General features: G+C 39.0%; 2 protein-coding genes across 2 annotated transcripts; one reads left to right on the top strand and one right to left on the bottom strand.

Annotated features, from left to right (window-relative positions):
• Positions 1-172: 172 nt before the first annotated feature.
• aup1 (AUP1 lipid droplet regulating VLDL assembly factor) lies at positions 173-7,492 on the bottom strand. Its single transcript, XM_028416055.1, has 12 exons — positions 7,156-7,492; positions 6,076-6,213; positions 5,592-5,742; positions 3,874-4,061; positions 3,143-3,215; positions 2,650-2,723; positions 2,334-2,400; positions 2,083-2,182; positions 1,831-1,968; positions 1,556-1,695; positions 1,140-1,228; positions 173-547 (listed from the first exon to the last, which is right to left on the bottom strand). The coding sequence occupies exons 1-12, from the start codon at positions 7,194-7,196 to the stop codon at positions 502-504; spliced, it is 1,245 nt and encodes a 414-aa protein (XP_028271856.1). The 5' UTR covers positions 7,197-7,492; the 3' UTR covers positions 173-501.
• Positions 7,493-8,587: 1,095 nt separating this feature from the next.
• On the top strand, positions 8,588-13,520 carry ctsf (cathepsin F). Its single transcript, XM_028416850.1, has 14 exons — positions 8,588-9,002; positions 9,487-9,597; positions 9,827-9,908; positions 10,084-10,139; positions 10,305-10,377; positions 10,748-10,861; positions 11,313-11,461; positions 11,580-11,676; positions 11,783-11,863; positions 11,962-12,081; positions 12,214-12,278; positions 12,404-12,494; positions 12,637-12,695; positions 12,888-13,520. The coding sequence occupies exons 1-14, from the start codon at positions 8,754-8,756 to the stop codon at positions 12,960-12,962; spliced, it is 1,422 nt and encodes a 473-aa protein (XP_028272651.1). The 5' UTR covers positions 8,588-8,753; the 3' UTR covers positions 12,963-13,520.
• The last annotated feature ends 175 nt before the right edge of the window (positions 13,521-13,695 follow it).

The raw sequence follows: 13,695 nt of genomic DNA, 5'->3' as shown, positions 1-13,695 counted from the left end.
ATAAAAGGTGACACAGGTGGAATTTGGAAGAAAACACCATTTAACGTTAAAATACAAAATCTATGCAACTTAAATTTCAAAGTTTATCAACCTAAAATGTGAGACACTTCAATCATACTACAGATAGCACCAGCTTCATCAAATTCATATTTCTAGAATGATTTCTTGAAAGCAAGGTCAAGCTGAACTTTATTTTCATTGACGACTCTGAACATTATAAAAATAAATAGATGATTCACAGTCAGTGGATCGTAATACAAATTCTTATCAAAATTATGTATCAGCCAGAATGAAGAAATAAACACATGCATAATCACCAATCAATGAACTTATACATGGTCTGAATACTTGTTGCCATTACCTTGAAATAACAAAATTTGTGTTTTTTTCCAACAGAACCAGTTGAGAGAATATAAAATCACCATTCAAATTAGACAGCTAGCAAGTTGAATAATGCTTCTTTCTGACGAGTTTTCAATGATGGCTTGACCCGAAGTTTGTTCAGTGACTGTCTTCATGTTCCAGTCCATGCTTTTCGATGTAGCGTCTGGAGGAGAAAAACAGCACTTGTAAACAAAACACTTGTCTATTATGACATCATAATGTTGATATGCTTATTAATACCTTTAACATAAGCAATCATTAAGGTCAATTGTATGTCGTTGAATTCGTTATACTGTATATAATAACATCCTTTCACCTCACAATAATGAACCACCTCTCAGCTTATGTTTAAACATTCTGGGTCACAGCCTAATGTTCTTGGTTGACAATGAAACCACCAGAACACCTAAGTGATGTCAGTGACTTGTTCTCCAACTACTGTTCTGTCAGAAGGGTCTAAATTAGTGAAGACAGTTTGGCCTGGAGACCGGGTGCACCTGTGTAGAATCAATGTTAAACAAAAGACCACCGAAGAAATGAATCCAAGGTAAATCTCAGGCCAAATGAATATTGCATAACTTGAGTTCTGCAGGAAGACTGAATAATCAAGCAGCTCTGGATGTTTCTACAGTGTCTTATTAATGAACATTGAGTACTATGAATAAATCCTCTGTCTTTGCTGTCTCAAAATCTATTTTTTCATACATGCAAATAATTAAAAAAAAAAACCTCTGTCAGGTGACAGAAAATCTTACCTTCGTGCAAAATTATACAGCGCTTCTTTTCTTTCTTGGAGAGACAAATGTCTGTCAGCTGGTGATCTTCCAAACGTTTTGGCAGCAGGCTACGGATAAACAAATGGAATAACTTATTAGTTTAAATTAAAAAAGGAAAGAGAAGATTGCATCCGATTATATGTTGTTGAGCAAAAACAGTTCAGGGGACTTTAAAGGGTTTTATGTTTGTATTTGTCACATCAACAGGAATGATTAAAGGACAGGTGTAAGCAGCTTTACTGAAATGTGTATGACATACCACATATAAGCTTGACAAAGCCTGGACTACACTGTGGGCCCTTTAAAATTCAGCTTTTTCATATGACTAAGATGGAGCCTGTGTCATACATTTTCCTGGTGGAGTGTTCAGAAACAGCAGCAGAGAATCATCAAACCTTTATGGTGGGAGCAGAACCACAGGAATAGGAGCTCAGCTTAGAAGAGCCGCTCGTTGACGTCCCAGTAGCTTCCATGAGAGCTTCCTCCTTGTTCTCGAGCAGATTTGTTATTGTGGTGTCAACACAATTGGTTTTTGCTGTGTACAATGAACAGAACTGTAAGTGTATGGCAAATTTAAGTGGTAACAAGTTAGACGAATATAAGAGCACAAAAGACTGGTAGAATTGATGTGTGCATAAATATATAAATATGCATTCAAGCCGTGGCCTACCTAGGTCCTTTGCAATGACATTCAGTGGGACATGAGGCAGCACATCCTTCACCTGCTGAGCCATCTTAGCAATCCTGTGATCATCTGTACCCAAACTCTGCACCATGAATCCAAGCCCAATAGAGGCAGGTGTGACACCTGTTTTAAAAGAAGTTGACATACACTTAAGATTAAGAAACCTTTATTAGTCCCACAATGGGGAAATTGCATGCACAAAATCAGATTGATCGGGTGATGATACAATTTACGTACTTGTAGTTTGTGGTACAGTATGTCTTTTCCTCTTGATGTGCTCTGCTTTATCAGCTTTAGTGATCTTGGTGGAGACCAAGCCGAGTTCAGCAGCAAGAAGCTGAAAAAGAAGGCGCACAATAGAAACACTTCTAGGGTGGAAAATTATAGAAAGAAATAAACTGCTATTTAAATATTCCACATGTAGATTTTTATTCTCAAAAATGATATAAACCATAGTGATCCACTCAACCAGCAAACACTTATCTTACCTCTTGGACTTTGTTGGCAAATTCCTGTGTGGACTCTCCATCTTGTCTGGACACAGGTGGGAGCCAACTGAGATTAAGATGAAAATAAGTAATAAATAAAATAAATCAAAATGAACCGGGGGATTTTAAAGCAAAAATTAACCTACAAAAGCAATTTAACTATTTTAAAAACATGTAAAAACATGGTCATTATTTATGATTACTGGCTACAGTTGCTAAGCCTAAGGTTGTTACTTGTGCCAAAGCCTGTTGTCTATAGAAATCATAATTTAACTTTAAATAGTTAACAGAAAAAATGACACAAATTATGTAGTACCTTACATGATACACTGTACATGGAGCAAAAAATGTCCATAAGAGCTCCATCAGCCAACTGGACTCTGGTGTGCTCTGTAGAAAGAGAGACAATGTCACTTATTATATATATTAGTACAATACTTCTACATGTAAATGTCCTCACTCATAATAAAGGCTGATATTAGCTGGTGCTGCACACAGGAAGAGGGAATTATGCTCAGTGCTGAGATGAGATTAAGGCAGCACAAACTAATCAGCTTTTCAACTTCCAAGAAATTTCACTGATTTTGTAACAATATTTCCAAATCTGTCACATACAGATGCAGTTCACCCCAAGTGCCATTGCACTGTTACTGCAGTTTGTTCATGTACATGCATGTCACAATATTCCAGCAATATTTTTCAAAACCTCACAAAGGTCAGATGTTTCTGGTAGCCGGCTGGGTTTTGGTCTCATCCGCCCACATTCAGATGTTAGTATATAATGAAATTGCAAGTTCAAATGACATTACCAGAGAAATCAACGGTCTGGTCACTCGTAAGGCCACAGGTTGAATGGATTCAGTCAGCGAGAAAGGCCAGGAACTGAGAGGAAAGAACATATTTAGGCTGTTATTTGGTTAGTCATTACATTTAGAGCAGATAATGCTGAACAAGCACAGCTGAATATTTTTTACTTAGGACAAATAGAGTTCTACAAACATGTTAAATGAGTTGTTATTGGTATATCATCAATAGAACATTGAGAAACATGAAGAAACCAGCCTGCTGCCTAATAAAGTCACTTTTACTGTACAGGACAAATTTGCATTGTATTTTTGTTCACTGCAAAAAAAAACATTGCCACATTCTTATTCTCGCTGTAATTTGCACCACCTTTATAAATATACAATGCACTACCAGTGTTAATACAGCACACTGAGATTAGGGTAATCGACAGACACCATTTTGCAGCTGTTTTCACTTCCTTACTCTAATTTCCCTCCAGCTCCAGAGGGAAATTAGAAGGGAGACTCTACTGCCAAAGTAATTCATCTCTATCAAAGTGCTGTGAATGATAGATTATAAATTGTGGTTGGTTTCATTGAATTGCTCTTTTTATAACAAGGCCAAAATTCCCCTGAAGTACAAATAGTGATTAAGCCTAAATCTTCAGAACCAACAGTTTACAGTTATTTCTGGCAATATGACTTTTGCTCACAGCTTATAATTGTAACATTGGAACAGAAATATCTGCACAGACCTGAACTTGAGCAGACCAGCATGGCCGTTTGTGGTGTCCTCTTCAGGAAACAGGAGCAAAGGTGGGGTGCCTTCAGTGGAGCAGTACCTCTGCAGAGACTCTCCTATGGCTCCCTGGCTAGACGCTGAATGGATTTCCATGAAGCCCCTTGCCCAACACACAAAGCCTGTGGAGCCTTCTAACTGGGGCTAAGCAGAACAAAAAGAAACAGCAGTTATGTTAACTGCATTTAACAATAATACAATATTTGATTATTAATCGATTATTGATGCATTATGATGCAGCCTGGATCAACTTTGCTCAACCAGCACTTGAAGAAAAAAAAATCATCTGCACTGCTAAGCGCTTTTCTATTATCCAACAGATCACTGTTTGGGGAATTGGCAAATTGGCAATGGCGTCTGTGTTATAAAAGATCTTTGCAGCACCACGAGGATAGATTATAGACTGATCAGTGTCCGGGCGACGTCCCGCTGCACAATAAAGTTTCACCTTTTCGTTTCGTGTATGTTACGTTATTATCAACATCTGCCTATGTCGTTTTCTACATAGTGCTAATATACCGTAATTAACCTGAACAACATATATATAAAAAACAAATACATAGTTTTTCAGCATTCTAATTATAACAACCTGTCTTGTTTGTCCTCTGTAATGTATGTTTATTGCATGTATGTCTCTCTCTCTCCTTCATCCTCTCTGTCCTGTCTACCTCCTCTCTCCTCCTCTACCCTGCCAACTGTCAGCAGGAAGGTTCTCCCATGTGGGCTGGGTCCTGCTCAAGGTTTCTGCTTGCTCAGGCTCTGGGTCTCTGTAAAGCACCTAGAGACAATGGTTGATTGTAAAAGGTGCTATATAAATAAAATTGAATTGAATTGATTCAGAAACGTCCACAGCTGAATCGTGATGCATCAAAGAATCATTTTTTTCTCCCACCACTAGTATATTAAGACTGTATGGACAGTGACCAAGTTAAGGCCCCGTTCACACTGGAGAAAGTCATTCCAGCTAGAGTAGGATTGAGCCCAGACAGCCTTTAATCTGGCTAGCACACACTTGTGTCCACACTCAATCCGGCTTCATCCAGCGTGTTTGCTGTCCTCCAAACCACTAGGTGGCGCCTCGAAATATACAGAGTCCGTTCAGGCCTCGGTAGGATGTAGCATGTCGCTAGCCGGATTCGCTAGCCACATTTGCGTTCATGCCTGAGCCACATTTGAGCCAGATCCACCTCTTGTGGGTGGATCTAGCCGGATTGAAATCAAACTGGATACTGCCGGATTCGAGGTGTTCACACTCAGAAAAAAAACATCTGGATAGGCCCGAATCCCGCTTTAGCCAGATTTTTTTCCCCAGTGTGAACGGGGTATAAGACTTCAACTTGTTTCATGCACCAGGGCACAAACTAGCTCCTGTGTAAACATGTGCTCTCAACTACAGCATCCGGCTTTCATGCAGAACACGATGTACTTTAATTCTAGCAGGTTCAATGTGGAAGCGTGTCAGTGGTCAGTGGTTGAGATGTAATAGCTATAACCATCAGCATCATATGGCATTGATTTAAACATCAATTAACAGTTATCAAAGGCATCGGCCAAATCCACACTTACCTCAGTGGAGTCGTATTAATCAGTGTGTGCTGACAGAAGTGGTGCAAGCTGTGACTGTGATGGTGCAGTCTGAATGTTTAAAAGGTAACAGCATAAATACAAACTCACAGTGTTACAGGTAGTCAGGAGGTTGATTATGTTGTGGTCGAACTCTGTCACGTGATTGCATATGTATAGTTTGGTGTTTTTGTCTCTGGAGCGAGGATTTTTCTGTCTCACGTGCATCCCCAGGACTGAGCACATAACCCTCACAATAAATCTAAAAGCAGCAAAGACAACAAGTGAAACACAATACAACAAACACAGAGAAACACAATGTCTCTACATTTTAAATTATTCTCAGCAAAATATTCATATACAATAATTTAAACTGATCACCTGTCTCTTGTAAATGATGTAAACTGTGACATGCAGCCATACTAAAATCATTTTAATGGGATACAGTACACATTATGTAGAATATGTTATACATTAACTGCCACTGTTGTCTAATAGTGCTATTTCCACCTCAATTATTTATTATGCACTTTGATGGTTGTACATTGCACGTAAACGTGACCACTACTATTACACTCACTATGTTAATACTTGCCTTCTAACAAAACTGTCTGGAAGTGCACAGCTGACCAGGAACACATGAACACCGATAAAAATCCTTATTAACATCAAACAGAAGCCAACTGGGAAGTAAATCAGCAACACCAGGAGAACAACTGCATCTTTGGGAAACCTGTACAAGAACAAATAACAGGAAACAATGTGACGTTTCCCATGTAAATGCAAAAACTATCAATATTCAACTGAACATTTAAAGGACAGATGAGCATCAGTTTATCAGCTGTGTCATTACCAGAGTATGAGCTAATAATTAGGAGAAAACAGCTGCACATGCAACAACTAACGATGTAGATAATATAATAATTATTTCCAAGGGTAAACAAGTTAGTTAGTTAGTTAGGAGTGTGTAAATCCTGTTTCTCTTTAGTAATTGTAAGATGAATTATGATCTCTATCAGAAAACAGATTGTAGATAGTTTCAGTCTGGATTACACAGCTTTCGTTTTCACGATCGTTATTACACGTGTCACTGTGTGACTAACTTGGAGACGTATTATTGGTTATATGCTGTTCCAGACCCGACAACAGTATGACTGCACCTGAAGGCCCTTTGTCCTACTTATAGTTTTGACAAAAATTGCCATTCTAAGAGCACATAATGGTGATGGCGATTCGCACAGTCATTCACCCGCAGGTACAAATGTTATCTCAAACAAATTTGCCCAAATAAGAGAAGTAAATCAAAAAAACAAAGTTGATTCTTAGCTCAGTCGAGATGAAAAATGTCAAGAACAGCTACCGTTAGCTAATCCAAGTATTTAATGTTAAGTGCATTTGGTAGACAATGAAATTAGCCCTGCAAAGTGTTGCATAATAAATGCTAACACTTAAATGTTTACGTTAACGTCGCTATTACACGGGTAACAAACCATAAGTTAATAATGACTTTGACATTTTGTAGTTTTCTGTGCTTAACTGGTTAGCTAGCAAGCGCTAAATATGAGTGTTAGCATTACCACTCTGATATATCTCGTTATAAAACAGGCACTCCTGCAGTAGCTAATTAGCATTAGCTTAAGTAAGAAGAATAGTAGCTAGCCGTTAGCTGACTTACCGACGAAAGTCAAACATGTCTTCAATCCCTCGGGTCTCCATGTCTGCCAGTGAGACTTGGTTTTGGCAGAGGCTAGTGCTAAGAATAAAACCTGAGCCCTAAATATAAATTAGTCATAACGTTCACGACAGCACTTTAGACATGCGGCGAACTGGCCACAAATTCGTGCTGTTTTCCCTCCGATGAGCATAAGATGCTGAAGTAAAACGTTGTCAGACAGCCTATTTCAGCAAGTTTAAGATGTTAGCTTAGCATTTATCAACAGATGCTCTTTCCCGTTCTGCTAGCAGTGCTAGCGCCTGCACTGCCGAGACCAACAACAAAAACACTTCCGGTCAAAATCCTCCAAAATGAAAGGGCCCTGTCGTGTTTACAGAGAAGGAATGTACTTGCTCAGCAAAAAGTAGAATCTTTCTTGGTTTAGTGTCTCTGGCCGATATACATTAATATTAATATTAAGACATAGATTATTACAATTACGTGTAGATGCTGGAGATTAAAAACATGTTAAAAGTAACCAACTTTCTATACACTACAATATTGCTCTTGTTGTTTGACTAAGATGCTGGATCAGTGGAATATTTATTCAAATTAATTCATGTAATAATTTCATAGCGAAAAATCAAAAATTGACACGAGTCAGTGTAGCGCATATTTTTTTTTTTTAAATACAAGCTTTCAAAATAAAAGACCTCTTAAGGAACAACCAGAAACAAAATGTAGTATTTTGTCTCCCTCTAGTGGCTACATCGAAAACATCAATTGAATTCACTGGTTAGAGGTAAATAACATAACATTTATAGCTATAAGCCTAACAATGCATGCAGGACCTGAAAGCCCTGTGAGATTGTAATGTATTCTTAATAAACACCTGTCTGCCCCAATACTAGAAGGTATGCCTACTCTATAGAGTACCCATGAGAGAGAAATAAAAAACAGGGTAACTTTTAGTTAGTAGCTATTTCTTTGTATTAGAATGAAAGTGTTTTAGTACAGAGTAAGACAGCACGCCGTGGCATAGCTCAATGATAAAACTTTGATTCTTTGTGTTCTATTTGTTGTCATATAAAAAGTAAATAAAAGAAGAATTAGTGGATTCATGAATGGTTATTCTGGGACTAGAGCAATTCTGATTTCTCTCAGAAGGCTGATCTCTATTAGAGGGCAGTCCATTATTATATGTAGTACTCCGGCTGCTCAGGGCCTGGGTTTTATAAATACTAAGGCCCCCAAAAAATCTAGGATCATAGATAGATATAAAACATCTAAAAATGAAAGTAAACAATGGTTAATTAATTTCTGACTACAATTACATTTCCAGTACAAACATCTCTGTTCACTGTTTTTTACAGGTCTGTCTGTGACGTTAAACGCTGCATGTGAACAGTGTGATGTCTGTGTGTCCTTGAACGCACCCCGCTCTCTCTGTCTCCTCCCACAGCCTGTGAGATTTGTTTGGCAACAACACTGTACGTACTGCACGACAGCTGCAGTGAACATCGATTTTTCTTCTACCAAAACAAACACGTCTCTGTTTTAAACCGAGCGCAGAGCGGACATCGGTCCTTTTTTCGGTTTGACCACACACCGGGGCCGACATGATGGTAGAGCTCCGCTGTTGTCCGCTAATCCTGTGGATGGCCCTGGTCGCTGTGCTGGGCTCGGTGCTCGGGCTCGGTGAGGACCTCGACCGGCCTTTGTTCGGGCCTCCTGGCTCACCTATCCGGCTGCATGAGACCGACCCGGGCTTGAAGAAGGCAGTGCTTTTCGCGGAGGAACGTTACAACCACGGCTCCAACGCCATGCACCTCCGCAAAATTAGCCGGATCATTTCTGCCACCAAACAGGTAGACTACACTTAAAAGGCTGAGTTCAGTCTGAGTTTTTTTATTACAGTGTCATATGACCATACAGGTATAGACGGAGAATGTGTTTGTAACGATGTATGACTTTGTAATAAGAGCTTCGCGTCTTTGTAAACAACACTGTTATTAGTTCAGAGCTCATGTTAGCTAAACAGAGACCGGAAACAAGGACTTACCTTCAAAATAAACTCCAGTTATTACATTCTACAATATAAATTTGTACAATCCTATAAATATGCTTGTTAGTTATTTTAGTTGAATGTATGTCTCAAAATCTTTTAAAACATAGATTATTTGCAGCCTGCAGCGCTCATCTAAAGATGTAAAAACTATTGTCTGTAGACTACATTTACAAACAACAGGCTAAATCCCATTCATTGCTCATAAACAGTTTATAATGTTATTATCATCTCACTAAACGCAGGCTTTATTAAACAGTTGTGTGTGTTGTGTATTTGTGTTCCAGCTCGTTAAGGGAATCCGCTACACTTTAACAGTGGAAGTGAGTAACACCCTGTGCAAGAAATCCACCATGGTCAGGACATGTGACTTTTATCCCGAGTCAGAGAAACTCAAGGTAGGATGTGTGTGTGTGTGTGTGTGTGATAGAGAAAGAGAAAAAAGAGAAATGTCTTTGTTTTTATAGCAGCAGTATCTCAGGTCAGCAGAGAGAAGTTATCTGATCTTGTGACTTGGAGTCACCCCAAGCACAGTCATGCCTCAAGCACACATGCACAAATGTCTCTTTGTGTCTTTGTTTCAGACACATCTTATCTATATATTTATTTGTATGTGCTGTATTTCAGACAGAGGTTTGCCTCTTTGAAGTGTGGGACATTCCCTGGCAGGACACCAAAACCCTGCTCAAACAGAAGTGCCAGGCTAAAGGTCAGTCAGAAACACACAGGCAGCAGATTCACTCCATCTAAAATGTAAGATTTACACATTTCTGTTCCAATTGCCCCATTGGTCAAAATATACCTGAAGACAGCTATGACTTACTCTGAGTCTGTAAAGGTGTTGCATGCACTGACTGTGTTTTTCTGGATGTCTCTCCCATCAGCTGAGGTAGAAGAGACCAATAAGGTGGAGGATCCATCAGCCAGCCAGCCTATGGAGGTAAAGGTTACGTCATATTCAGATCAATAACAGGGCTAAAATTCTGATGTCTGGCATCTGCCTGTTCTATGCTCCAGCAGTCTGTTTGTTGTGTAAACTGTACCGATTTATTTGGCTGAGGCTGTGGAGTTGACCCTGTGTGTCTGTCTGGTCGTTATCTGTCAGGAGTCAGTGGAGCTGCTGGGTCACTTTAAAGAGTTCATGGTTAAATACAATAAAGACTACAGCAGCCAGGAGGGTGAGTGATAGACACACATTCATATCATGTTCATAGCAATCACTGGAACAATAGTGTTTCACATTCCTGTCTACACACACTGCTGCTTTTGTGTACACACATAACTCTAATAAAATGTTATAAGCATTCTGATAAAAACACTCCCAAATGTAAAATAACAAAATCTCCCAAGATTTACTTTAGAGCAAATCCTTTAGTTACATGTTTGTTCACATTTAGAAACACCTCAAAACAAAAACCATCAAAACAAACCACTTCTCTATCTATCCTTAGAAGTGTTTTCTTAAATGTAAAAAAAGTTAATTTTTAATATATTGTCATCAAGTGCGAAATCTTTATTTATGTGTATATTTCGCTTTTGACCTTGTAGAGGCTGATCGCCGTTTACGCATCTTCCAAGAGAACCTGAAAACCGCTGAGAAGCTCCAGTCCTTGGATCAAGGCTCAGCTGAGTACGGGGTCACCAAGTTCAGTGATCTAACTGGTGCGTCAGAGTGTGTGTGTGTCCTTAATTTAAAATGAACAATTTTGGCTGCTTTTGTCATTAAACGTTACGTAAGACTGAAACAAATGAGGCCTTGGTCAAACAGAGAAAATGACATAATAGGTAATACTCCAGCGATGACCTGTACTGCGTTTGTGTATCTCTATCATTGTACAGTCAACATTTAAAACGCCCTCTCACTATTTACCAAGCCCACTGAAGTAGCTGGAAAGTATCACGGGGTTGAAAAACTGCTTTTGTCAGCTCATAAAAAAGCTTTTTAAACATATGTAGAGCGACGACATTACAAACAGAAATACATGGATGAATAGGGTGGATTACTTAAGGATCGTAACAATGCTTGTATTTCAAGTTTCCGATTAGAAAATGCATCTGCTGCTTTTCATATGACGCCTCAGCTTTGTTTTAAAAATATTTGACTTTTGTCCAGAGGAGGAGTTTCGCTCTACTTACCTCAACCCACTGCTGAGTCAGTGGAGCCTTCATCGACCAATGAAACCAGCTGCTCCTGCCCAAGGCCCCGCCCCAGACAGCTGGGATTGGCGGGATCATGGAGCCGTCAGTAGTGTTAAGAACCAGGTACCGACAAACAGATTTGATCTTTGGACAGTTACTTAAATGAGCATGTTAATAATGAACAAATCAATATGTCATTTCCTTCCTATTTCATGCTGATCATCCTGTGTGTGTCTTTCAGGGTATGTGTGGATCTTGCTGGGCATTTTCTGTCACAGGCAACATTGAGGGCCAGTGGTTCATAAAAAATGGAACTTTGCTGTCTCTTTCCGAACAAGGTAACACAGATATCTACATAGATATCTCATAATATGAGATATCTTGGATGATATTAATATTTTGTAACGTCATGGCTTAATTGTTTTATTTATTTGTCCTACCTAGAGCTGGTTGACTGTGATGGGCTGGACCAGGCGTGCAGAGGCGGGCTACCATCAAATGCTTATGAAGCTATTGAGAAGCTGGGTAAGAAAGAGATGTTTTATTATTCACACATTAGTAACAGATTTTTGCAAAAATGAGTTTTGTAATCTTTTGATCTTTGCCCCTTGTGTGTGATTAAGGTGGTCTGGAGACAGAATCTGACTACTCCTACACTGGGCACAAGCAGAGGTGCGACTTTGCCACCAGGAAGGTGGCCGCCTACATCAACAGCTCTGTGGAGCTGTCCAAAGATGAGAAGGGTGAGTAGGCTGAGCAGAAAGAGAGAGGACGTAGAAAAAGAGGATTAGATAAACACGTCTGTTATTGCCACTATAAGATTCAGCAGTATGTAAAGTGAAACAAAAGACCCATCTTCATATTTGTCTCCTCAGAAATTGCAGCCTGGCTTGCTGAGAATGGACCAGTCTCTGTTGCTCTGAATGCTTTTGCAATGCAGGTGAGCAGTGTTGAGCGGTCTGTTACAATATAAGACACACATCATGCTAAATACTAATATTTCATTTTATCTGCACACAAGAGATCATTATTTAATTCATGATTTTAACCGTTGAATTTCTCTAGTTCTATAGAAAGGGTGTGTCTCACCCTTTGAAGATCTTCTGCAACCCTTGGATGATTGACCATGCTGTGCTGATGGTGGGATATGGAGAACGTAAGATTCTTTATTTTAAAACTTAAAATGTTTTTAACCCTCACTTATTATTTACTCAGACATTACTCAACACATTTGTTTGCCCTATTAAGAATTGCAAAATACGGGTGAGGTCACTGTTTGGGTCTTTCTGTGTGTGCAGGCAAAGGTATCCCATTCTGGGCCATTAAAAACAGTTGGGGGGAGGATTATGGAGAGCAGGTAAGACGTCCTACTAACATTTGTCAAGTCCACATGCATCTAAATGCTTTGTTGGGTTGATCTACACTGTTTTGTGTTTTCAGTGCATTCAAAACTAAAGTTCAGTGACACCGAATTAAAGTGAAATATTAAGCTACTCTTCTGTCATGTAGAGTAGGAAGTGTATTTACAGTCTGCTTCTTTCTCATACAGGGTTACTACTACCTCTACAGAGGGTCCAACGCATGTGGAATCAACAAGATGTGCTCATCTGCTGTAGTCAACTAAACCACTAACGCCGCATACAGAGTCACAAATAGCACATGTACCACAGCCGCCAGCTGACCCACCCCTACACAAACTCACACACATGTATCCAGGGTGCATGAAGATCATAGTCATGCCACACACTACTTTCTTCCGTTAAACCACACCAGTGTTTTATGCCTCACACCTCATTTCAATATAACAATTCATACCAACTCTACTGAAACTGAAGGCATACACACGTTCTATAATAATAATAATAAGCTACATTTTAGGTGTGTATTTTATTCCACTAGACCTATGGTTATGTTGATTGATGTGTTGATTTTAACTAACCTTTACTTATTAGAAATAAGCCCATGTTTTGTTGCTTATGTGTTTTCAGTGTTTTGGGTGTCTTATCCCCAGTGTGTGTGTGTGTTAATGGTATATACTTGAAGTTTTTTTTTTCCTGGAAGGATGGGGCTTTGACTTTATAGTTGTCTGCATGTTACAAAAAACTGCAATGCAACTGTAATAGCTGCTGTAAGAGTGAGAGAAATGCCTAAAGGGTTAATAAAAAAAAGTGTGGAATCCCTATTTTATGATTGATGTCCCTTTTCATATGCACTGAATCTATGCATCAGTTAAAAATCTGTTCAATATGCATATTTCGACCTGTATTTATTCATAAACCACATAAATATATTGTCATAACATTAGAAACGTAAAGAAAACGGCATTAGCGTTACTATTTTTTTAAACAATGTTATGT

Source organism: Parambassis ranga, chromosome 10, assembly GCF_900634625.1.
Source record: "Parambassis ranga chromosome 10, fParRan2.1, whole genome shotgun sequence".
In the NCBI taxonomy this organism is placed as follows: Eukaryota; Metazoa; Chordata; class Actinopteri; family Ambassidae; genus Parambassis; species Parambassis ranga.
This window is presented reverse-complemented; position numbering and strand designations above follow the sequence as displayed.

Coding starts and splice junctions, on each gene's coding strand:
- ctsf (XM_028416850.1), top strand. CDS start 8,754: ATGATGGTAGAGCTCCGCTGTTGTCCGCTAATCCTGTGGATGGCCCTG. Junction 11,864..11,961: donor TGAAGCTATTGAGAAGCTGG/GTAAGAAAGAGA, acceptor TGTGTGATTAAG/GTGGTCTGGAGACAGAATCT. Junction 12,279..12,403: donor TGAATGCTTTTGCAATGCAG/GTGAGCAGTGTT, acceptor GAATTTCTCTAG/TTCTATAGAAAGGGTGTGTC.
- aup1 (XM_028416055.1), bottom strand. CDS start 7,196: ATGGAGACCCGAGGGATTGAAGACATGTTTGACTTTCGTCG. Junction 2,724..3,142: donor CCAGACCGTTGATTTCTCTG/GTAATGTCATTT, acceptor CTCTTTCTACAG/AGCACACCAGAGTCCAGTTG. Junction 2,183..2,333: donor TTGCCAACAAAGTCCAAGAG/GTAAGATAAGTG, acceptor CTTCTTTTTCAG/CTTCTTGCTGCTGAACTCGG.